Source organism: Colius striatus, chromosome 16, assembly GCF_028858725.1.
Source record: "Colius striatus isolate bColStr4 chromosome 16, bColStr4.1.hap1, whole genome shotgun sequence".
In the NCBI taxonomy this organism is placed as follows: Eukaryota; Metazoa; Chordata; class Aves; order Coliiformes; family Coliidae; genus Colius; species Colius striatus.
In genome coordinates this window covers 17534736-17554613 of record NC_084774.1, presented here as the reverse complement: position 1 = coordinate 17554613, position 19878 = coordinate 17534736, and the positions used below count along the sequence as shown (strand labels likewise).

Below are 19878 nucleotides of genomic sequence, written 5' to 3'. Positions count from 1 at the left end.
CTGAGCTTACTGAGGTATTCAGTGATGGTGTTGGGACTCTGAATGGTGATGGGTGCACAGGTATAGAGGGCAAGTTATTTGGGGTCTGTCTCTCCATCTCATACCTGCTGACAGTTTTCACCAGCATGGCTGTCACTGGGAGGCCAATGGATGTGCAAGTACAATGGAAAATCAGGCTGCATCTCATCCCTTGTACCTGGGGTGAGATTGCCCACCTCATTTCACATCAGGGGTGGGAGATGGGGATCGTGAGGGACATCTGCAGATCACAGCTGAAAATGCTGGATGTTGCTCCTGCCCAGATTCCTAATCTTTACAGCCATCTAGACCTCTCTCCTCAATTCCCGTTATCTTCCTGAGCACGCTACAGCTGACATCAGGTTCCTGTGATCAGAAGAGCGGATCATTAAGAGCCTTCTCTAATTGTCAGTGTATTTCTTCACCTTTATAACCAGTGACAAATTGACTTTCACTTTATCATCTTATTATGGCCCATAGGCTCAGTCTGCCTTTGGCTGCACCTGCTGCCACCAGTAGTTTGGCTGTGTGTGATCCAAAGCAGAATCATCACTCCAAAATGCTCACAAATGACTTTTGAAATACGAGAGGGACTTAAAAAACAAACATGTTTGAAATGCTGATAACATCATTTTGGCTTCCTTTGCTTGGGTTTTGGAGTGTGGTTACAGAATCACAGCATGGTAGGGGTTGAAAGGGACCTCTAGAGATCATCTAGTCCAACCCCCCTGTTACTTAAAGTCTTTATGCTCCCTGGAATTACAGAAACAAATATTTTCTTCTTCACATTTGTTGTTCTTTTAATTCAATTGGGGTTGTTGTTCAATCTTATGATTCCAGCACACATGGCTGTAGGATGGACACCAGCTAATGTGAGGCTTGCCAGGAAATAGTGACAGCATCAAACACTTCTTTGGGCTTTTCTTCCTCAACACACATATAGTCAGACCAACAGGGAGGTGAGCCCCTTGATTTAAAAGAAATCCTTCCAAAGAAATCCATCTGTCTGGGAAAAGTTAGAAAATATTTTGCATTTATTTCTATGTCTTTTTTTTTTAATGAATACAAACTCTAGTGAAGAAATATTCCTCTGCTTCCATTGTAAGGCAGTAACCAGCAACAATGAATGTTCAGTATTGAGGAATGCTTGGTGCAAATGGACCAAAAAGGATTCCCCACTGAGTACTGGGGGGAAAAAAAGGTTGCTGCATTGGAAAAGACAGCCTGGTTATAGGGGGGGGGGGGGTTTCTTGCATTTAATCTCCCGATTATAAATAATCAATGTGATTTACAAAATAATTTACAGAGAATGATTGGATTCATCATTGCAATAAGTTACTGGGTACGATGCCCCCGGCGGCGAGAGACCATCGATCCCTGTGACGCCGGCAGCACGTGGAGAGGGGGTCATTTCTGCTTTGGAAATCAAGGGTGACCCCTGCAGCTCCCCTGGCTGGGCTGGCTCAGCTTCCTCCCTGCCTCTTGGCAGCTGCACTCTCACCAGCATCATCTTCCCCAGAAGCCAGCACCCCACAGTCTATGGTTAGTTATAGCTGCTGTTGCCTTGTGCTGGCGGCAATGAGTCAGGCCTGAAGGCATGCAGGGCTTTGCGAGCTCCAGGCCTGCTGGCACCTGGAGAGGCAAGTGCTGGGTGCGGGAGGGCTCCTTTCCTGGTTTCAGTTGTAAACCAAAGGTCAGATCTGTGGGGTTTTGGCACAGGTTGGCACAGAGGAACAGAGACTGTGGTGGAGTGGGAGGAGGGCAAGTAGGGGCAGACCCAAGGGGCTTGGGTTAAACAGGGTCTTTCTTTGACCTCTGTCATTCTCTGTAGGACTTGAAGCATTGTGATTTTGAGGCTGCTGCCCTCAACCCCTCTGAGGTCTGAAGGAGCCATAACAAATTCTTATCTTGTTATGAAGACCTGTAAATCTGTTATCTGCCTCTCACTCTAAGCTGAAGGAGTGGCACTGAGCTGGACAAGTAGATTATATGGCAGATCTTAGCATTTAAGCTGGGTCTCAGCTGAGATCCTGGGTCATGATGCTCCCAGCACTTGTGCAGCCCAAGACCATGGTCCAATCTGTGAGGTTCAGGCTCTTCTCACCCTCACAGGTCTCTCACCTTTGTACATCTTTCATCCAGTGGTGGTCCTCTGACTGCTGAGAAGCAGTAGTGGGGCCAGTGGTATTTTGGGCAGTGCTGCTCACTGCCAGCCTGCAGGGGGGTGCCCCCATCCCATTAGCTGAAATCTCCCCAATCCCACAGTCCCTCAACTTCCCAGTCCAGGTAGTGAGGAGGCAGTAAGTCATGTAAGGGAAGGATTTGACAGTGGTTGCCTCTCTGAGCCTTGTAGTGGGAGGGCTGTCATGGCACAAAAATAACAAAACCCCTCAAAAGAAGGATTCAAATAGAGGAGAATCCTGTTGAGTGAGACTATGCCTCAGTATCAGCTGAAAAGGTTTGTTAGACTGGCTTAGGGGGAGGGCTGTGTTAGTGTGCTGGAGGGTGACACCATACAAAGACCTGGGACTAGCCAGGGCTGAGGAGCATTTCTGACAGTGCTACCTGGCCAAAACCCATGTGCTTCACCTGCTGTGATGCAGCCGCTCACTGCAGCCTCCCCACAGAGGCAGGCAGAAATCTGGCCCTTCTGACAAGGGCTGTGGGTTTCAGTAAGGCTTCAGCCTTAGTTCTGGGACTCAGGGCTGCCCATGGCACATGCTGTCCTTAGCTGCAAGAAGACAGCTTTTGCTGATGGTGGACTAGTCCAATAAGCAAGTCCGTGTGTTGGCACCCAAAGAGCTCTGGATGGCTTCTCTTTTCACAGTGACAGAGTCAGTTTGGGCTTTTCTCCCACATGGTGTTCTGAGTGAGGCCAGCTGCTCTGCAAGTTGCTAGATGACCTCCTGCTTTGTGATGGCAGGTTGTGGGATGGAGGTGGGCTGTTTTGCCACAGTTGCGATGGCTCCGGGCAGCAGCTTGTATTGCTCTGGTCCTGAGCCCGCAGGGGGAGATGGCTGTGGAGTTTCTGGAGTAGCTGCAGAGAGACAAATGAGATTAGAAGAGGGCCTCATGGACCTGACAGCACGGTGGTCTGTGCTAAGTCATGTGAAGTTTGGGCGTAAGCAAGGCAGAGGCTCTAGCAGCTTCTGTGTTTGCTGCAAAGCAGCTTGGACTCATAGGCACAGTTAGATGGCGTGGAAGAACCACAGTAACACCAAATGATGGGAGCTGCTGGTGTTTTGACTGTACTGGACAGTTTTTTGTGAGCTGAGGTCATCTCAGCCCAGATTCCAAAGTGGTGGCCCATGTAGTAGACCACATTTTCCTGTGTTTTCGGATAGGGCAAAATGAGGTGTGTCTGAAGCATTCAAGGGAAGGGCAGCCTTTCTACTGATGGCAGTAGGCACTGCATAGAATCATTCACACCTTAAGGGCTATGTCAAAGTTACAGTCTGCCAGGTTGTTGAATCAGTTGTCTAAGCTAATCTAATCTAACCCACCTCTCTATTTGTCTTTCCCTCCTTTCTGCATAGGAATTTCTCACACACTCATTATCAGAGACTGTCTTGCATGGAAATTTCCTTACGAGGTAGAAACTACCTCCACAGGCATGCTGGAAAGCTCTTGGTTTCTCCTGGGAGCTCTCTGTCTGTCTGGTGATACTCACACATCTGCCCATTGTGCATCTGAGGAGGCATTGTGTTGGCCACAATGACGTTTGTTCCCAGGTTCTCCTGGATCAGGTGAGGGTGCAGGGGGTGATGAGCATGCGGCGTTTCATTCGATGAGCCTAAAAATGTGCATATGACATTAGTTGCCACAACAGCAGGAGACAGTTCAGATGGGCAGATCAACTGCACCAAAATGTCTGAGGTTTTGTGCCTGATGAGCCTGTGCACATGTGATTGGAGCACACTCTTTCTGCTTTCCTCCAAGGATGCCTTTGGCTCACCACTCCCTGCCTGCTGCCTACATTTCCTCTTACACAGGATTATATTCCTCTCCTCCTGAGTCACACCTCTGTGTACAGAATAGCATACTGGCAGCTTTTCATTTTGTTTTGTCCCATTGGCTGCTCCCACTAGAAAATGTGGGACACTTAACCTGAGCTTTCAGGCGTTTTTGTTTAGATGACTCCCTTCTGACACAGAGGAGAGTGAGTGAAATGGCTGTCTAGTAGGAGTTTCAGGGTTGCACAGTAAAGTTTGTTTAAATGCAGAGGGCTGGGGACCCTCTCTGACGTACAGCTAATGCATCTCTTTAGGTGAGCAGAAATGGAGGGCCCTTTGTTACCGCTGCCAATGATGGGGGAGGTGATTTTGTGTGAGTCAGGGGCTGACCTGCACACAGGCCATCTCTTCTTTTTTTTTGGGTAGGTAGCATTAGCTCTGGAGATTCTCAGGGGGACACTGATCAGGAAGCTTCCTGCAGGAGCTTCAAGTACTCACCTCCCAGCAGCATCTCCTGCAGCAGGTTGTCAATCTTAGCCATGCCAAAGAGCTTCACGAACTGGATCTGCTCGATCATCTGCCAGGTGATGCTCTGCAGCACAGGCAGCAGCAGCAGCAGCTCCCCGAAGCGGCCACGGGAGTCGTACTGCCGGTCGTTGATGTAGTCCTCCAGGCTCACCTGCACCTGGTACCGCATCCGCTTGATCTTGGACGGGTCGCTCAGTCCTTTGGCATCTGCAACGACCCACAGAGCAAACCATCCAGGCTGCTTCCCTACGAGCTGCCTTTGGGTAAGAGCATGAGGTCTGGGTGCAGGCTGAGCTCAGCTGTCTCTGATTCTCTGTCATCTGCTCTAATGGACCATTTTTCCCTTCTCAGCCTGACTTCTCCCCTCCCTCTGAGTTTGGCCCAGAGAGGAGACCAGGCAGCATTTCCACAACTCAGGACCAGCATTACTCAACATAACCCAGATTCGTTCCCTCTCATGGGAACCGTCACCGAGCTGGAGCATACCTGGGTCAAAGAAGATGATGGCTTTCAAGCAGGCATATTCATTGTCATCTATCTGCAGCTCCTGGAAGGGGAGGACCAGCTCGTCCAGGATGCGGATGGCCACGCGATTCACCTCCACCAGCTCGGGGCAGTTCCGGGGGATGATGTGGTCATTTCCTTCAGACAAGCAGCAAAGAGACCATCATCTGGTCATTGGCCAGGACTTAGCAAGGAGTTCAAAACCCAGGTGGGCAATGCTGAGATAATTTTGAAGGTAGAGGGCTTAAGGAGTTTCTCATTCTGCACCTTCCCTGGCTTAGCCTGCCAGAAATGCTGATCTGTTTTGCCAAAGCAGCCTCTCCTTACACAGAAGTCACTCAAGTCACACCATAGCCTGCTTTCACAAACCTTTCACAACTTTGCCACATGTTGTGGCCTTGATGTGAATGTCAGCCAGGTCTAGCTGTGCCCAAATGTTGTGCTGGGCTTGTTAAAATACAGAAGAGCTCCAGCCACTACCCTGTAAAAAGGGTGCCCACAGACACCAAACCATCCTCTCCTTCATCCTGGCAGAGAAGCTTGGCAGAAGCAGAGGGGCCAGGAGCAGAAGTGCACGCTTTACCTAGCAGCAAGACATCCTTGAACACCATGGACCTCTTGGCAGCTCCCAGTAACAGATGTTCCCCTGCGTGTGCTCGCAGCAGCGCTACCTGCAAGGGCAGGGAAACGTTATTTGGGTGATGCAGAGACAAAGATAAAGCTGTGTGATTTCATGTAAGCAAGAGAGAAAGCCCAGTGTTCTTGTTCTGAGCTCAGGAATGAGGAGTGAGAGCCCCAGCCACAGTCAGAGAAAGAGGTCATAAAGTGGCTTATTCCTGTGCATAAACAGCTATAAATCCAGCAGAACCAGTACATAGTAGCACCTGAAGCATCTCCTATTCACAGCACATGTCAGGAGCAAGATCACACTAGGTTGGCTGTTCCAGGACATCACACCAGCAGTGGGACATGTCACAGTGGGTTGTTTGCAGACAAGGCAACTCCCAGTAAGTGCAAAACCAGGGACCATGTTCCAGCTTGGGAAGTGAGGAAGTATAATCCAGTGCTGCAGAGCTGCTGTCCCTCAGGGCTGTGCCCACTTCCCACTGAAATCATTCCCATCGCCAGGGGGTCACGCTTTGCCCATTCCTTCCCTCCACCACCACAGGCATTTGGGCCAGGGAAGCCAAAGGGATGTTTTTCAGCTCTGACGTTAATGATTGAAGTGTTTCATTTTACACCCTCCAGTGGCTCCTGAGAATGTCCTGAGTCTTTTGCCCTCCTTCAGTTAAAAATTTCAGAGATTTAGGCAGAAACAGAAGTTAACAATTGGACAGCCTGACACAGAGGCTTCTTAATGTCCAGCCAGGAGCCTCTGCCGGAGAAAACAATCATTAAACATTAATGGAGAGATTCTGAAATGTGTGTCCTGATGGGAATGCTCCCCTTTTTCAGTGTGTTATCCCTCAGCATCTGACAAAGCCAAGAAAAGTCTTAGCCTACCAGAAGTGCCAGGACAAAGTGTCACATGTAGAAGAGAGCTCTGGTTAGACAAGGTGCTGATGTCTGAGAGAGGGACGTTTGTGTTTTTGCAGAGGGCAAAAAAAGAGTTGTGCAAAATAGAGAGTGGAGGTCCCTGCAAAAAGACTAGGCACATATGCTTCTGGGGAACCTTTATCTATATGCCAAAATCAAGCCTCTCTGTATCACTAGCCAAACATGGGCGAATACAATAGCTGAGCTGCTTGTCATTATCAGAGCTGCAAGAACCTGAGCTTTCCTATCTGACAAACCTTTGAGGATGGGAAAACTCTGAGTCCCAAGGGGCAACAAAAACTTCATATAGAAATTTCCTGCCTAATGGAAATTCAAGGAACTTCAGTTTGAAGCCACGATTTTTGTTTCCATGAAATTTGCTTGTTTGAGCAAGGTTAAATTGCTTCAGCAAGGCAAAACCATCTCATTTGCTATTTCTTCTTGCAGTGATCAACCTGGGATACATCAACCTGAGATCCATCACCCCATTGTGAACTAGGATAAACATAAAAGTTGTAACACAACAGAGTAGAACTTTAACTTGGAAATGAAATGGCTTTGCCCCACCAAGCCCTGTCCTTTGACGTTTTGGTGCAGAGGAAGAATGAAGGGTTAGGTATGACTTTTCCTATAAAAATGTTGACAGTGATGATTCACTCTCGGGCAGCATTTCAATGGCAATGTAACAGTGTTTCCCATCATTAAATGTTCCCACTGGACATGTCTTGACTGGCTCTCATGCCCTTTGGGCAGCTGCCTTGCGTGTAGTTTTGTTCATTCTCACTCCCTGGCATTTCTGTCCTTCCCCCTGCACTCCCCTGAATGTCTGCTGCCTCTTCTCACACTGTCCTTTGAAAGCACGGATGGCATCAATTGATTAGTTTTAATGCAGCACAGTTGTTCCTCTCAAGCCCTTTGAGACAGATTGGGAACTGCTCATGATGGAGGATGGCTGGGCATAACAGAAGACCTATTTCTGTCCAGAGAAGCCTGTGGAGCCTGCCGAGAGCAGGCTCTTCTCTGGGGGAAGGCAGCGTTCAGACAGTGTCATCTTTAGGCTTTATTTTCTTCCGTGAAAAAATTTGCAGCCCGACAGTTGTAAGATGAGCTCACATGGAAATTGGTGTCGTTTGGGGAGTTACCAACCAGGTTTATTGCCTCTGTACCAAATGGCACAAGGATGCAATGGGCTATGTAGAACTGCCCAAGCCTCGGCTGGGCTATTTGCTGTGTAAATGTCATTTGCCATTGGAGTCCATGTCTGATTGTCATAACTTTTGAGTTGTCATTGCCTTAGGGGTTTAACAAACTGCTCACTGTTTAAACAATTTAGCACTTGTACGTAATAGTAAAGAGGGAAATATGCTCTGCATTAACAGCACTGAACTCCCTGGGGCTTTGTGTTGTTGGGTTGAAGATCTCAGTTTTAGGATTTGGCGGGGGGTTGATCAGCTGGATAGTCTCACTTTTTCTTCATGATGTACAAGCTACCTGTAGAGCGACAGGACTGGAGTCTGAGCCTAGCTGAAGAGGACCCATACTGGTTCTGTGACACTGAGAAGACTGGAAATACCTTCCTACCTGTCACAGGACCTGTGCTGGCACTGCCAGAACTGCTATATATACCCTGCCAGAAGTGCTATCTCTTCCCTCTGGAGCCTCCCCACTCTCCACACTTGCTGTTCGAGGCTGGGAACACATCATGTCCTGCATCATCTGCTGCAGACCTTTACACCTACACAGGAGACATCTCCTTGTATCTCTTTGAGGCTGCCTACAATGCTGCTGTATGGTTTTACAGAGGATTTCAAACCCACTGTGCTCATCTTGGTCACAGAATCAGCAAATGTCGTTTTAGTAAATTGTGTTCAATGCAAATGTATTTCTGGTTATTAACTCTGAAGTGAGATTTTCTTTTTGCCTTAGGGGTGAACTAGTGTTTAGTTTCTACAATTCCATATGAGGAGAACGGATACAAGCATTTCCCCAGGCAAGAAGCAGAAAGAAAGACAAGCAGATTTGGTTTAAATTCTTGAGCAGACCTTAGGCTGGAAATCTGTCCTACTAAGGCTGATTACCCTGAGTATATGTATAGCACTTCAGGTTTGCAGAATGCTGACCAATCTATAATTAATAAACAATTGAGTGATAGACTCATGCAAAATGCACACCTGATTGTGGTCCTAGATGGTGCTTAGTGTTATCATGGCTGTGCTCATTGACTGATCAGCTGCACATGCAAATGGCCTGTGCTGGCATTGTATGGATGCCATTCCAAATCAGCTGCAGCAGGCAGGATAACAGTGGACAATGTTTGCTTTGAAGGTCTCAGCTTGCTTTTGGCTCCCCGTTGCCTTGCCCTGGGCAGAGTGAGGTGGGGTGAATGAGGACTTGCCTGGTCATCCAGGGGCAGCTCACAGAAGGCTGGGATGTACTTGGCCCACTCCACCAGCACCAGCAGCTGCTGCTTCATGGACTCACACACATCAGAGATGTTGGCAATCTTCTTCCCTCGGATGTCTCCGTTCATCACAGGAACCGGCGATGATATCTGGAAGGAGAGACAAATTCCTTTGGCTTTCAGTGCCACAGAAGCGACATAATAGGAGAATCCCCAGCTTGTGGGGTGTGTGTTCATGCAGACTCCAGCAGCAATGGTTACTTTTTTCTGTTGCACATCCAGCCACCAAAATATGTGGCCCAACACAATTAATTTAAATTGACATCAACCTGGGGCTCTGTAAACATGAAATGCTTCAGAGCTGAGGCTGTGGATCATCTTGGTTAAATGTCAGGCCTTGAATAGACTGAAAAGCACAGGAGAAATGTTTCCAAAGCTAAGGTCTTCCTCTCACTGACCAAATGTGCTCAGCCAAGATCCAGGAGGGAACAGAGGGGCTCATGTAGCAGTCTCACCAGTAGCAAGGACTTGTCCACCGAGTGCTGCTTCACAAGCTACTTGGTCTCTCCAAAGGGCAAAGAACTCTTGCCCTTTCCACCCTGCTCTAGAGCCAGTGCTTGGCTAGACCTGCATTGTCTGCTTTTGCTGGGAGACATGCAGGCTCTGCTTCTCCTCTCTGAGTCAGCATGAGCACGAGAAGTCTCTGCTGAGGGTGGCTTCCCAGCTCTGACCTTGCCCTCTGTGAGCACTAGGTCATTAGTATTTGCCATTACTCCATTTGAACTACCAACAACAGACTTTAAAAACAACAACTTTACACCTCCCCACAGCTTTTTGGCTCTTTTGGTAAAAGTGTGCTTGTGCAAAAGTGTGCTTGTGCAAAGTGTGCACACACATCACAGTTTTTACATTGCAAATTCTTTGTGATTGCAGAGTCAAAAGGGGCCATTTCTTTTGGAAAGGACAAGACTGACAACTCTGCAGCACACAGAGCTGGAAAGAACATCTCTCCCAACCCAGGCACCCAACCTCCTGCCTGGTTCTCATGCATAGCTGCTCATCTAGCTCATCTGAAGATTTACCCTGTGTCACTACTTTATCCTCATGCTTCTGTGAGCAATTAACTTAACCCCATCCCTGCCCTCTACCTGCCCTCTGTGCTCTTGTTCATCAGTTCTTCCTGTCCTGTTCCTGCCAGCATTTTCAGCTTGGATCCTGCCAGCCTGCCCAAGGAAATGGAGTTCACGTGCTGCCTGCTTTTTTTCCACCGGTTGCCTTACCTGGAAGCTTTCCAGCTCTCAAGCTATTATTGAATAAATAAGATTGTAAAAATCTCACCATGTATTACCCTAATCAGAGGGCCTGGAAGGCTCAGCAAATAAATAAAGACCTCTGAGTGAGTGACCTGAGATCTTGGAGAAAGCAGCTCCTCAGCAGTATCTTGTTCTAATTAGCTCGGCACATAAAAGTTACCAATTACCGTGCTGGAGCCTGCCTGGTTTAATGAGTCTCTCTGTGCTCTGTGGGAGAGCAGGAGCTCCCCTGGATTTGTCAGTGGTTTTAGTTTTTATCGGCAGACCCTGTACGACACTTACATGTGATACCACTGCAGGACTTGCAGTCTAGAAATGTCCCTCCCTTGTAGATCTGCTGACTTGAGACCCCATTATCTCACACCTCTGGGAGCTGCACCAGTAAGAGTTTCCATAGGGTATGTAAATATCTGAGGGTCTGCATGGGACAAGATGAGACACAGGATGGGGCTGGCTGAGCTGCCTGCATACAGGATTGGCCCTTGGCCCTTCTGGCACATCCCCTTCTTGAGAAAGTGGACCTTACAGCCTGAGCCCCAGCATGGTACATCCTGTCCCACAGCATCTCCTGGGGCAGTCTCCAGAGTACTATGATTCTTGAAGCAAAGAACATGGCCTGTCAGTTCAAACCTCTCTTTATTTTCCCCAGGACAAGAAGTGCTGCTTCTGCCTTTAGCACAGCCCCATCCTCATCACTTGTTCTTGCAGACAAAGCCTCCCCACAGCTCCTGTCCTGTGTGCTCTCAGGATTTGGCTACGCTGTTTGCAATATGCAGAGTTGTCTTTTCAGGTGAACACTCTAGGAAAAAAGCCTTGGCAGCACGCTTGTGGAAATGGGGAATTCCAAACATAATATCTGCATAAAACATGCATGAGACTGGTTCCTCATGAAACTCTGCAGGAAGGTAGAATCCAGAGTTCCTAAGAGCTGATGGGGAAGGGAGGCTGCTCATGCAAGGCCAGCCTCTCAGCTGCCTTAGGCAGCCACAGCTGCCTGCACCCTTTTCTTCCAGCAGGCTCTTCAGCCTTCATGAGTCTCATCAAAAGCAGAACAGATTGTTGCATATTAATACAACTGAGTTCCAGACAAAGGAGCGTTAAAGGGACAGCTTCGGGTAATTAACACCTTTGAGAAAACAGGGTTGAGTTGGCAGAGAAGTTATTGAGAGATGGTAATCTGAAGACAAGTGGGTTGGAGTAACCCTTCCAACCCCCACTATTCTATCATTTTATTAAATACTCCACTGGATCTACTAGCCAGATAGTGCCTGATGCTTTTGTACTTGCCAAAGAAGAAAGAGGAGGTACCTGTTGTGCCAGGACTTCTGCCTGCAGTAAGACATTGATGGAGGGCAAGCTGCTGTCTTCATAACTCGATCTCCGGGTGCTGATTCGGTCCCGTTCATTTTGTACAGCTGCAAGAGAGTATTTTGGCTGAGCTGCAGGTCCTTTGTGCAATGCACACCAAAAACTAGCACAGACTTTTGGTGCCCAGCTTGCCTGCCTGACAAGGCAGAGTGCAGCTGTGTGTGGTTTGTGATGGGCTGCCTCCAAGAGTTGACTGCAACTTGGTGGTTCTGTTTTTACATTCATTTTTACATGCCTGGTTCAAAGCCTGTGGAGTTCATTGGGAAAGTTTCCTATCAAAGGATCTGGCTCAGAGTTTTTTATTTCAAGATATGGGGTCTGAGATAGTGGCTCATGCTGATGTGTGAAATGGGGGCTCGAGTACCTGCATGGCTTCTGTCTGTCCACGTGGTTTCTATCAACTCCTTTTGGGAAGCTTTTGCACTAAGGGCAGCTGGAAAACTTCCATCTGAGCTACAATAAGGAAGGAGAGTGCAGAGCAGCTTCTACTTATCTATCCAGGGCAACACAGCTTTGCATAGATACCTTACTGTAAAGAGAGTCCCAGGACAGGTTTGACCTCTGTGCTTCCTTGCTTGGTCTAGACTTGAGGACTTGGGCTTTGAATGTAAAGGCAGCAGCAACCAGAGCAGAAGCAGTAGTGCTGAGGGGGAGGATTTGCCTGTCTGCTTGCCACGAGGCCATGGGCTGGCTGTAACTCACCACGGCCACATCAGCCAAAACCGTCCGCTCAAATCAGGTATTGATCCATGGCAGAGGAAACAGAACAGTCCCTGCCTTGGGCTGGTGGCTCTCTGGATTGATACGTTCCCAATATATAAATCCACCTGATAAAAAGCAATAATGAGGCCGGGCCAGAAGAAAAGCCCTGCAGTCAGCGGCTGTAAATAGGAGCTCTCAAGGTTATGCTGCTTGTTATCAGTAGCAGGCCCCCGAGTTCAGTCACGCCATGATGTTTTCCAAATGTTTGCTCAGTATTAGCTGGTCATGCACCTAATGTAACTTCTATTGAATATTAACAGACAGCAGCAAAGCTCTGGGCATGGGATGAGCAGGCACGGCGGGAAGAGGAGGATTCCTACGTTCTTCAGGAAAAGTCAAGCCAAGTTCCTTGCAATAGCTCATCCCCTTTAACAGGGAACAAATGTTCCTGCTCAGAGTTTTCTCACAGGCTGCTCTTCCTGGGGAGCTGCTCGGGTACCACTACTACTTCCCTGTTGTTTTCAAGAAATGTTTTTCTCCTGAGTTCCTCCTCAAGGGGCTGTGAATTGGAGAAGCACAGAGTTTCATTTCTCTGCTTGGAACAAGAGGCAAATGCCTCCTGCTTGTCCCTTTGCAGACATCAGTGGGGTGAGCTCCATGAGGTGCCAGGTGGCTCCTCTGGGCTGGTCCTGTCAGTCTGTCCCTCCATCAGCAGAACCACCAGTGGGACCACCAATAGATCCAGGTTTCCTTGCCACTGTGAATACTCCTGAGACCAAGCAGGGCTAAACAAGGAGTGAATCCTGTCCTGTTGTTTCTGAATCATAGGGACTTGGAAAGGCTGCAGAGACAGGCAGGGGAGTTGGTGGAGTGAACTTGGACCATGCAGGAGGATGGACATCTTTACTCATTTGAGTGTTCCACCTTGCTCTGGGTCCTTTCTGCTGTGGTTGATGTATCAGATAAAACTAAGCTCTCTGCAGAGAGTCAGCAAGAACCTATATGGACATAAGGAAAAGAAGGAGCAAAATGCCACTTGGACCTTAGCTGGTGGATTTCATGGTGATCAGGGGCAACAGCACTTAGAGCAGTTTTCCCAAAGTGTTTACACATTTCCAGGCCTTTAGAGGTTTCTGCTTCTCCCTGATGTCGAGAAGTGTTCCCAAGTCACTTGGATGCCCACAGGTGATGTGTGTGGCAGTGTGAGCCAGAGTGGGCTGAAGGGGCCTGGGTGTGATTTGTGTGCACACGCATGGGCGGTTCTCAGACACAAGCATGGCCCTGCAGCACTCTCCTGGCTTTGTCTTTGCTGCTTTTTGAGAGGTGCCTTAAGGGTCCTGGAATTGAATCTGGGACCATGCAGGGACAATGTTGGGACAATGGCTGTAAGGATTTGGGTGGGAGTGGGCAGGTTGGGCACATGCAAGCTCATGACTGGAGGCCAGAACTCTCCCTCAGCCCCTCTGTGATGTGGGTCGGGATCTGCACAGGAGAGCACTGTAGAGGGGGATGGAGCTAAATCGCTGGGCAAGAACAGGTACAGCAGGGACTGGCCTTGGGCTGTGAGGGCTTCCTCAAAGAGTGGCAGCAAGTGTGCCTGCTGCTGGGGGAGCCTGGGGAAGGCACAGTGGAACCCACCTTCCTTCTTCATTCCTGCTCGGAAGCACTTCTTAAGCCTGCAGTATCGGCACTGGTTTCTTTTATCTTTGTCTACCACACACTGCCTGTTAAACCTGTGAAGAGACAGAGGTGTGAGAAGCAGCACGACTGACCCTGAAGGCAGGACAAGACAGAGACCCAGCCTCCGAAATACATGCAGAGCAGGTTCCCAGAGGCTCCCCCTGAGAAAGGAGACCCAAACTCTGCCATTTCCACGCTTGCTCTAGCCTGAGGTTCTTTGCACTGAACATCTCTGCTTCTGGTTGTTAGTAAAGATGGGCTAGAGCTGACAGTCTCATGCAAGAGCTCAGGATGTTGGTCTCACTCACTAACAATGAGTGATGGGATGCTCATCATCGACTAACAAGCCCCAGCAAAGTTGAAACCGTGAGCCAGGAGGATCAGAAACAACTTGTTAGTCTCTGTTGTACGTTAGATCCCAGTCAGAAGGGAGGAAGAATGCATTTGTTCTGAATTTAAAAAGAGTAGAAGGTTGTTCTTGAACTAATAAGGTTATGAAGTGGCCTCAAATCCCTGCATCTCTCCAGGGCTGTGTCAGGGATCAGGCAGGTTGGTTCTGTCCTCTGGACAGCATTGCTGGTGTGCAAACAGCTCTGCAGCCACTTGCACTTCTGAGAGGAATTGGGAAGCACCCAGCTCCTTCCCTCCACACTTGTATCACCAAATCCATCACACGTGGTGGGGCAAACACTGATCTCCCACATGTGTAACTCCTGCATGCAGCACGAGCCTGGTGGCCATTTGCAACATGAATTTCACTTGCAAATTTGCTCTAATTTACTGCTGATTGATCAAGCTTGCAAAGCCCAGCAAAGGGTCCAGAGCTGGGAAAGGGCTCCCTGCCACGCCAAGCTCTGTAGCTGTTGAAAGAGCTCATTTGTACTGTGGTTTTTAAAGCTTCAAGCTAAGATTTGCCCCAAAGGATGCCTGAAAGCAGCTTTTTAAGCATTTCTGTAGCATTTTTTAAAAGCCTTTGTCTCCAAAGAACTGAGCACTGGATCCGTGGGGAGGGGGCTCCCTGGGCAGCCAGCTTAAGTTACACTGGGTGATAATTTGTGCTTCATGTGGTTCCTAAAAGCTTCTTTCTGTCACTCGAATTTGAGAGTCATGTTGCTCTTCACACTCTCCAAGTGTCTGTCAGGCCATTGGGAGTGAGTCACTCAGAAAGCCCAGCTGATTTAGATGCCCTGAGCTGAGCATTCCTCCATTTCCTCTGTGACTCTGTGTGGGGGGCTCAGAGCCAGGAGCAGGCAAGTCACAGCCACTGATGGCATGGGATAGCCGTGGGCTCCAACCAGTGACACAAGGTGCTGTGCAGGAGCTGCAGGAGCAACACGGGTGCCTCATGCACATGCTATGCTGCCTAGCATGTTGCCCCTTAGATGTTTTTTGTCATGTAACAGGCAGTGATGGTGACAGACACACTTCCATCTGTGATGGAGAAGGGATGGGAGGCCACTGAAGTGCCCCCAGGGAGTGAGTGGGGTTTGTGCTGCACTCAGAGCACTGAGTAGCAAGGTGCTCAGGCCTGTAATAGGGTTCCCTCCCCAGCACAACCTTGCTTGCTGGCCACATCCATGGGTGGCCATATCCATTTGTAAGGACACATGTCTTGCCTCTAAAGAACAGGGCAAGACCTCCCAGGGTCTTTCCCTGGTGATCACTGGAGGGCAATCCCAGAGTGAGAGCACTCTCTGACCCTTCCCAGCTGGAGGATGAGGTCAGGGAAGGTGGTAGAGAACACAGGGAGGATGAAGGACCATGCTGCTGTGCTTCGAAGGCTTTGCTGTTCATCTCCTAGGAACCCTTTTGTCCCAGCCACATGCCTCTGTCCCCTCTGTCCTTACCTGCAGGAGTACATGTGGTTCTTCCTGACACTCCTCCTGAAGAAGCCTTTGCAGCCATCGCAGCTGGAAGCCCCGTAATGCTTCCCCGTGGCACGGTCCCCGCAGATGGCACACAGTGTGCTCACCCCGATGCTGTTGGAAGTGTTGAGGTTGGCTGCTTCTGATGGAGATGTGTCTGCTTGGGGAAGGACACAGGAAGAAGAGAGTGAGACAGCCAAGATTTCCTGATTGAGTTTGCAATGAGAGGCTTGGTTTTTGGACAAAGCAGACGGCTGCAGCCGGGCTGTGTGGCGCGTGCCGGTCAGAGAGGTGTGTGAGGAGTGGTGGGTGCTCTGAGTATCTGAAATCATTACATATCAATGTACAAAATCTCCCTGTGTGCCAGGGTGAGACAGCTCTTCCCAAAGGTCTGACTCCAGCGATGCCTTCAGCCAAAGCAGAAACCCACTTGCAGGAGTCATAGAGCAGAGCCAAAATTCCTTGGGGATTTGCAGATGCTTTGGGCTGCAGCAGCGTGGCCAGATAAAAAGCTGGTGCAGAGTTAAAGCTGAGGTTTTACAGCTCAGGGTGAGCAGCTGATTGATTAGAGAGGTGTTTGTGTGGTAGCATCGAAAGAGCCCAAGACAGCCCCGAGTAGATGCTGTTAGAGAAATGCCCAGCTCCCTTTGCTGGAGCTCCAGCCTGCACAGCAGTTCTTCAGGAGAACAAGGCTGTAAGTGCATAACTCACTCAACTGACTTCAGTTAGAAAACTCCTGTGGGCAAACACCTACCCACTGAGTATTTGCCAGAGTCTGGTAGCACCACAGCTGAGATGGCTCTCTTATAGTCCTTACAGACAAAGCGAGGGTGGCTTTTGCTGGGCTCTTTTGGGAGGATGGGGAATTACAGCAGCCTCTGAAGGAAAGGAGACTTGAAAGGCTTGAAACCATACAAGCCCTACACTAGAACCCCTCCAGCAAGCCAAACAAACCTCAAGGCTGAAGGGATCTGCCCTTAATTCCGTTGATCTAATTGTCCCCTCCCATGTACATTTTCCTGTATCAGCACAGGCACATTCCCCTGCCTTAGTGGAAATCCCAGTTGCAAATGATTCTCAGGATCTGCAAAGCCATAGAAACCTGCTGGAATTGGAATATTAAGAGTCTGATGGTTCCTGGTCTCTGGGTTTGGCAGGGATGCAGTTAGCTGTCACCCCAGGAGAGCCACAGCTGATCCTACTTGGCCCCCATCAGAAAGGGGCTGGGTGCTATAAAAAGGCTGATCCCAGGAGGTTGTCCTTTGATGTGTGGAGCTCAGATGCTAGGGAGACTGAGGTAATGCTGGCTGGGACAGAGCCACAAGTTGAGCTTTTATTTTGCAGAGCCTGGAGCTGCCCAGCCTGCCCATGCCATCCCTTGGCAGCAGGATGTGTATCCAGAAGTGAGCTAGCACAGGGGCCTGCAGCCAGCCCCCCCATTCCCTGGCTCTGGCAACACTTTTAATTTCCCTCCTTGTTTTCTGTCTGTCTAATTCCTTCTGTCCCTCCTGTGTTTCTGTCCTAGGTGATGTGCTGCCTCTGTCCCTGCCTGGCTCACCCTGTCACAGCTGCATTTCCATGGGTGCAGCACTGCCCCTGCAGAGCTCCTCATCCCACTCCCAAAGCCTCAAGCTCCTCTCAAGCCCCTTGCAGCTTGCTTCTGAAAACATCCTTCCTCCCAATGCATCTCAAAGGCTTGGCTGGATGAAGGTTATTCCAGAAGGTAAGTTAGATTTCCAGTTTCAGCTAAACACAGGACTTGCACGAGAGAGGAAGAGCAGCTCTGCCTCTAATCTCGTTACTTGTGTACCTGTGACAACCCAGATAAATCCCCTTTTATCAGCATATCATGCAGTAATCAGATGAACATAGAGCAGGAAAAACTGGCACCATTATCAAAGAAATTACAACATCTTAGTCCAATAGCCAACCAACAATTGAATTATTGCCTAATGGATAATTTTCCAATTCAGTTGATTTTGTAGTGCCAGCAATGTGGGCTTGTGGCTGCTGCAGGGAAGGGGGTCGAATGGGATCGATTTGGAGTTGGGGTAAATATAGGAAAGAAAAAATCTGACTTGAAGATTGAGACCTCACAGCTGAAACTTGTCTTCAGGCAGGAGTTCCTCAAGAAATGAAGTTTTTTTTGGGAAGAGCTTTTTCACCAAGAGGATTGTTAAGGGTTGGAATGGGCTGCCCGGGTAGGTGGGGAAGTCCCTGTCCCTGGAGATATTTCAAAGCCATGTAGCTGAGGTGCTGTGGGTTAGTGATGGGCTTGGCAGTGTGAAGGGAGGGGTTGGATTTGATGAGCTTAGAGGTATTTTCCAACCAAAATGATTCTATGATTCTAAGGGGTCTCTAAGCCTGTCTGAACACGGAATGCCTTTAGTCTGTGATGGCAGCAAACCATGTGGCTGCTGAGCAGCCACTGCTGGGCTGGAGCTGCAGAGCTGGGCAAGGGCTGAGTTCTCCTGCAGTCCTCAGACAGAAAATGAGGCAGAGGTTTTGGAGGCCTGGAGTGCCAAAGCAACCCTGGGCAACACCTGCCCCTGGTCTGGAGCTGGGCAGGGGAGGAAGAGGAGAAGGAGAGGTGTCTGCGCTGCCTGTCCCAACTGACTCATCCACCCCTGGGGCGTATTTCATGTCACACCTGATCACGTCATACACAGTGATCCTGTCTCTGCCCCACAGAGCCCCTGGTGCTGGGGGCTGACTCACAGACCCCTATGCAGGAGCTTCTGCAGACTGGGTGGGAGAGGGGCATGGAGGGAGAGCAAGACCAGGGCTTGTCCCAAGGCAGCAGATGAGCATCGGTGGGAATGAAGAGGGCTGCTCTTGGCCCCACGACCCCTGGGTGGGGAGGAGCAGCCCCTGGGAGCAGAGAAGGGGTTGAGATGCAGGGCAGCAGAGGGTTACTGCACAGCAGAGCTGCTTTGGCACCATGATGCCATGTCCATGACAGAGCCAAAACCTGGGGAAGGCTCCCAGGCAATGAGGACAGGGGTGCCCAGCAGCCCTGGTGACGCAGGAGGCAGGAGGAAAGGGATCAGTGGTCCCTCTCTGCTGTGCCCTTCGTTTAGTCATTAGCCTCCTATTTAGAGAGACTTTAGGGGGGACTTGGAGAGTAATCTCCTGTTATCGCTGAGCATTTAATCACCAGGACTCCTTGGTCCTCAAATGGGTGGGCCAGCATTGGGAGTCCCTATGGGTGGAGTGTGATCCTACTCTCCTTGCCAGGTCCCCTCACCCCTGAGCCTCCCAGCCCCACAGTGCTCCCAAGGGAGGGGATGTCACCCCCCCACTCAGCACTGCACAAGAAAGGGCCACAGCCCTGGGTGAGCTGCAGGGGCAGCACCTGAATGGCTTTTCTTTAACATTTCCACACTTTTCATGTGCTAAATGGCTTCCTGCTCTGGGAAGAGCTAGCTCCAGCTACTGCTGGGGTGGGACTGGCTCTGCCCCCGAGTCGCAGGCTCACTCATCTCCCTCATCTGAGCTTTCAGCAGCATTTCAGTCAGAAACATTTGGCTAGTCTTTTCTCTTGGTTTGGGTCTGAGGGGATGAGATCCCCCACTTTGCTCAGCCCCAGCCCTGGTCCCTGGGATGAATGTCCAGTCGAGACCTCTCATGGCACCCAGCTGTTGGTGTCTGCCCATCCCGGAGGCACCTTGGCTGCTGGGCACTGTACTAAGCCCACCACCACACCACCGCTTCTGTCTCCTCAATTTCTCCCTGGGGGAAGCAGAAACCCCTCAATGAGCTGCTGGGCCCCCCCTGCTGCCACTCCCCAGCCCTGCTCCCCAGGAGCATTTCAGCAGCCGCCCCAGGGACTTCTCCTCCTGCAGCCCTCAGCTCATCCCACCAGAGTGGAGGAGAGAAGATGGAGGGGACTTACCATTGCCCATAGCCAGCACCTGCATGTTCTCAAACTCCAGAGTGGTATATGCTGGGTCCAGTGCTGCGCTGTAATCTGCCATGTCCATGTCTATTAGGGCTTTGGAAAGGCGCAT

General features: G+C 49.8%; 1 protein-coding gene and 1 long non-coding RNA gene across 9 annotated transcripts in view; one reads left to right on the top strand and one right to left on the bottom strand.

Moving 5' to 3' along the window:
- LOC133626996 (uncharacterized) overlaps positions 1–10277 on the top strand; it is a 22295-nt gene extending 12018 nt beyond the window's left edge. For 3 of the 6 annotated variants that reach the window (XR_009819871.1, XR_009819868.1, XR_009819869.1), the window contains 5 exons: positions 1325–1560; positions 3555–3764; positions 4398–4762; positions 4851–5211; positions 6987–9863. This is a non-coding gene — a long non-coding RNA (uncharacterized LOC133626996). The other 3 variants (XR_009819866.1, XR_009819867.1, XR_009819870.1) reach the window with 3 other exon arrangements.
- HNF4A (hepatocyte nuclear factor 4 alpha) lies at positions 2839–19878 on the bottom strand. Of its 3 annotated transcripts, none has more exons than XM_062009500.1 (10): positions 19764–19878; positions 15851–16028; positions 13962–14056; positions 11562–11668; positions 8935–9090; positions 5587–5674; positions 4986–5141; positions 4470–4706; positions 3689–3811; positions 2839–3055 (listed from the first exon to the last, which is right to left on the bottom strand). In XM_062009500.1, exons 1-10 carry the CDS (start codon positions 19876–19878, stop codon positions 2913–2915), a joined length of 1398 nt encoding a protein of 465 aa, XP_061865484.1. In that variant the 3' UTR covers positions 2839–2912. The 3 variants fall into 3 exon arrangements, with proteins under 3 accessions (XP_061865484.1, XP_010193695.2, XP_010193696.2); XM_010195393.2 differs by having other exon boundaries at positions 2839–3096; positions 3685–3811; positions 15851–16025; XM_010195394.2 differs by having other exon boundaries at positions 15851–16025.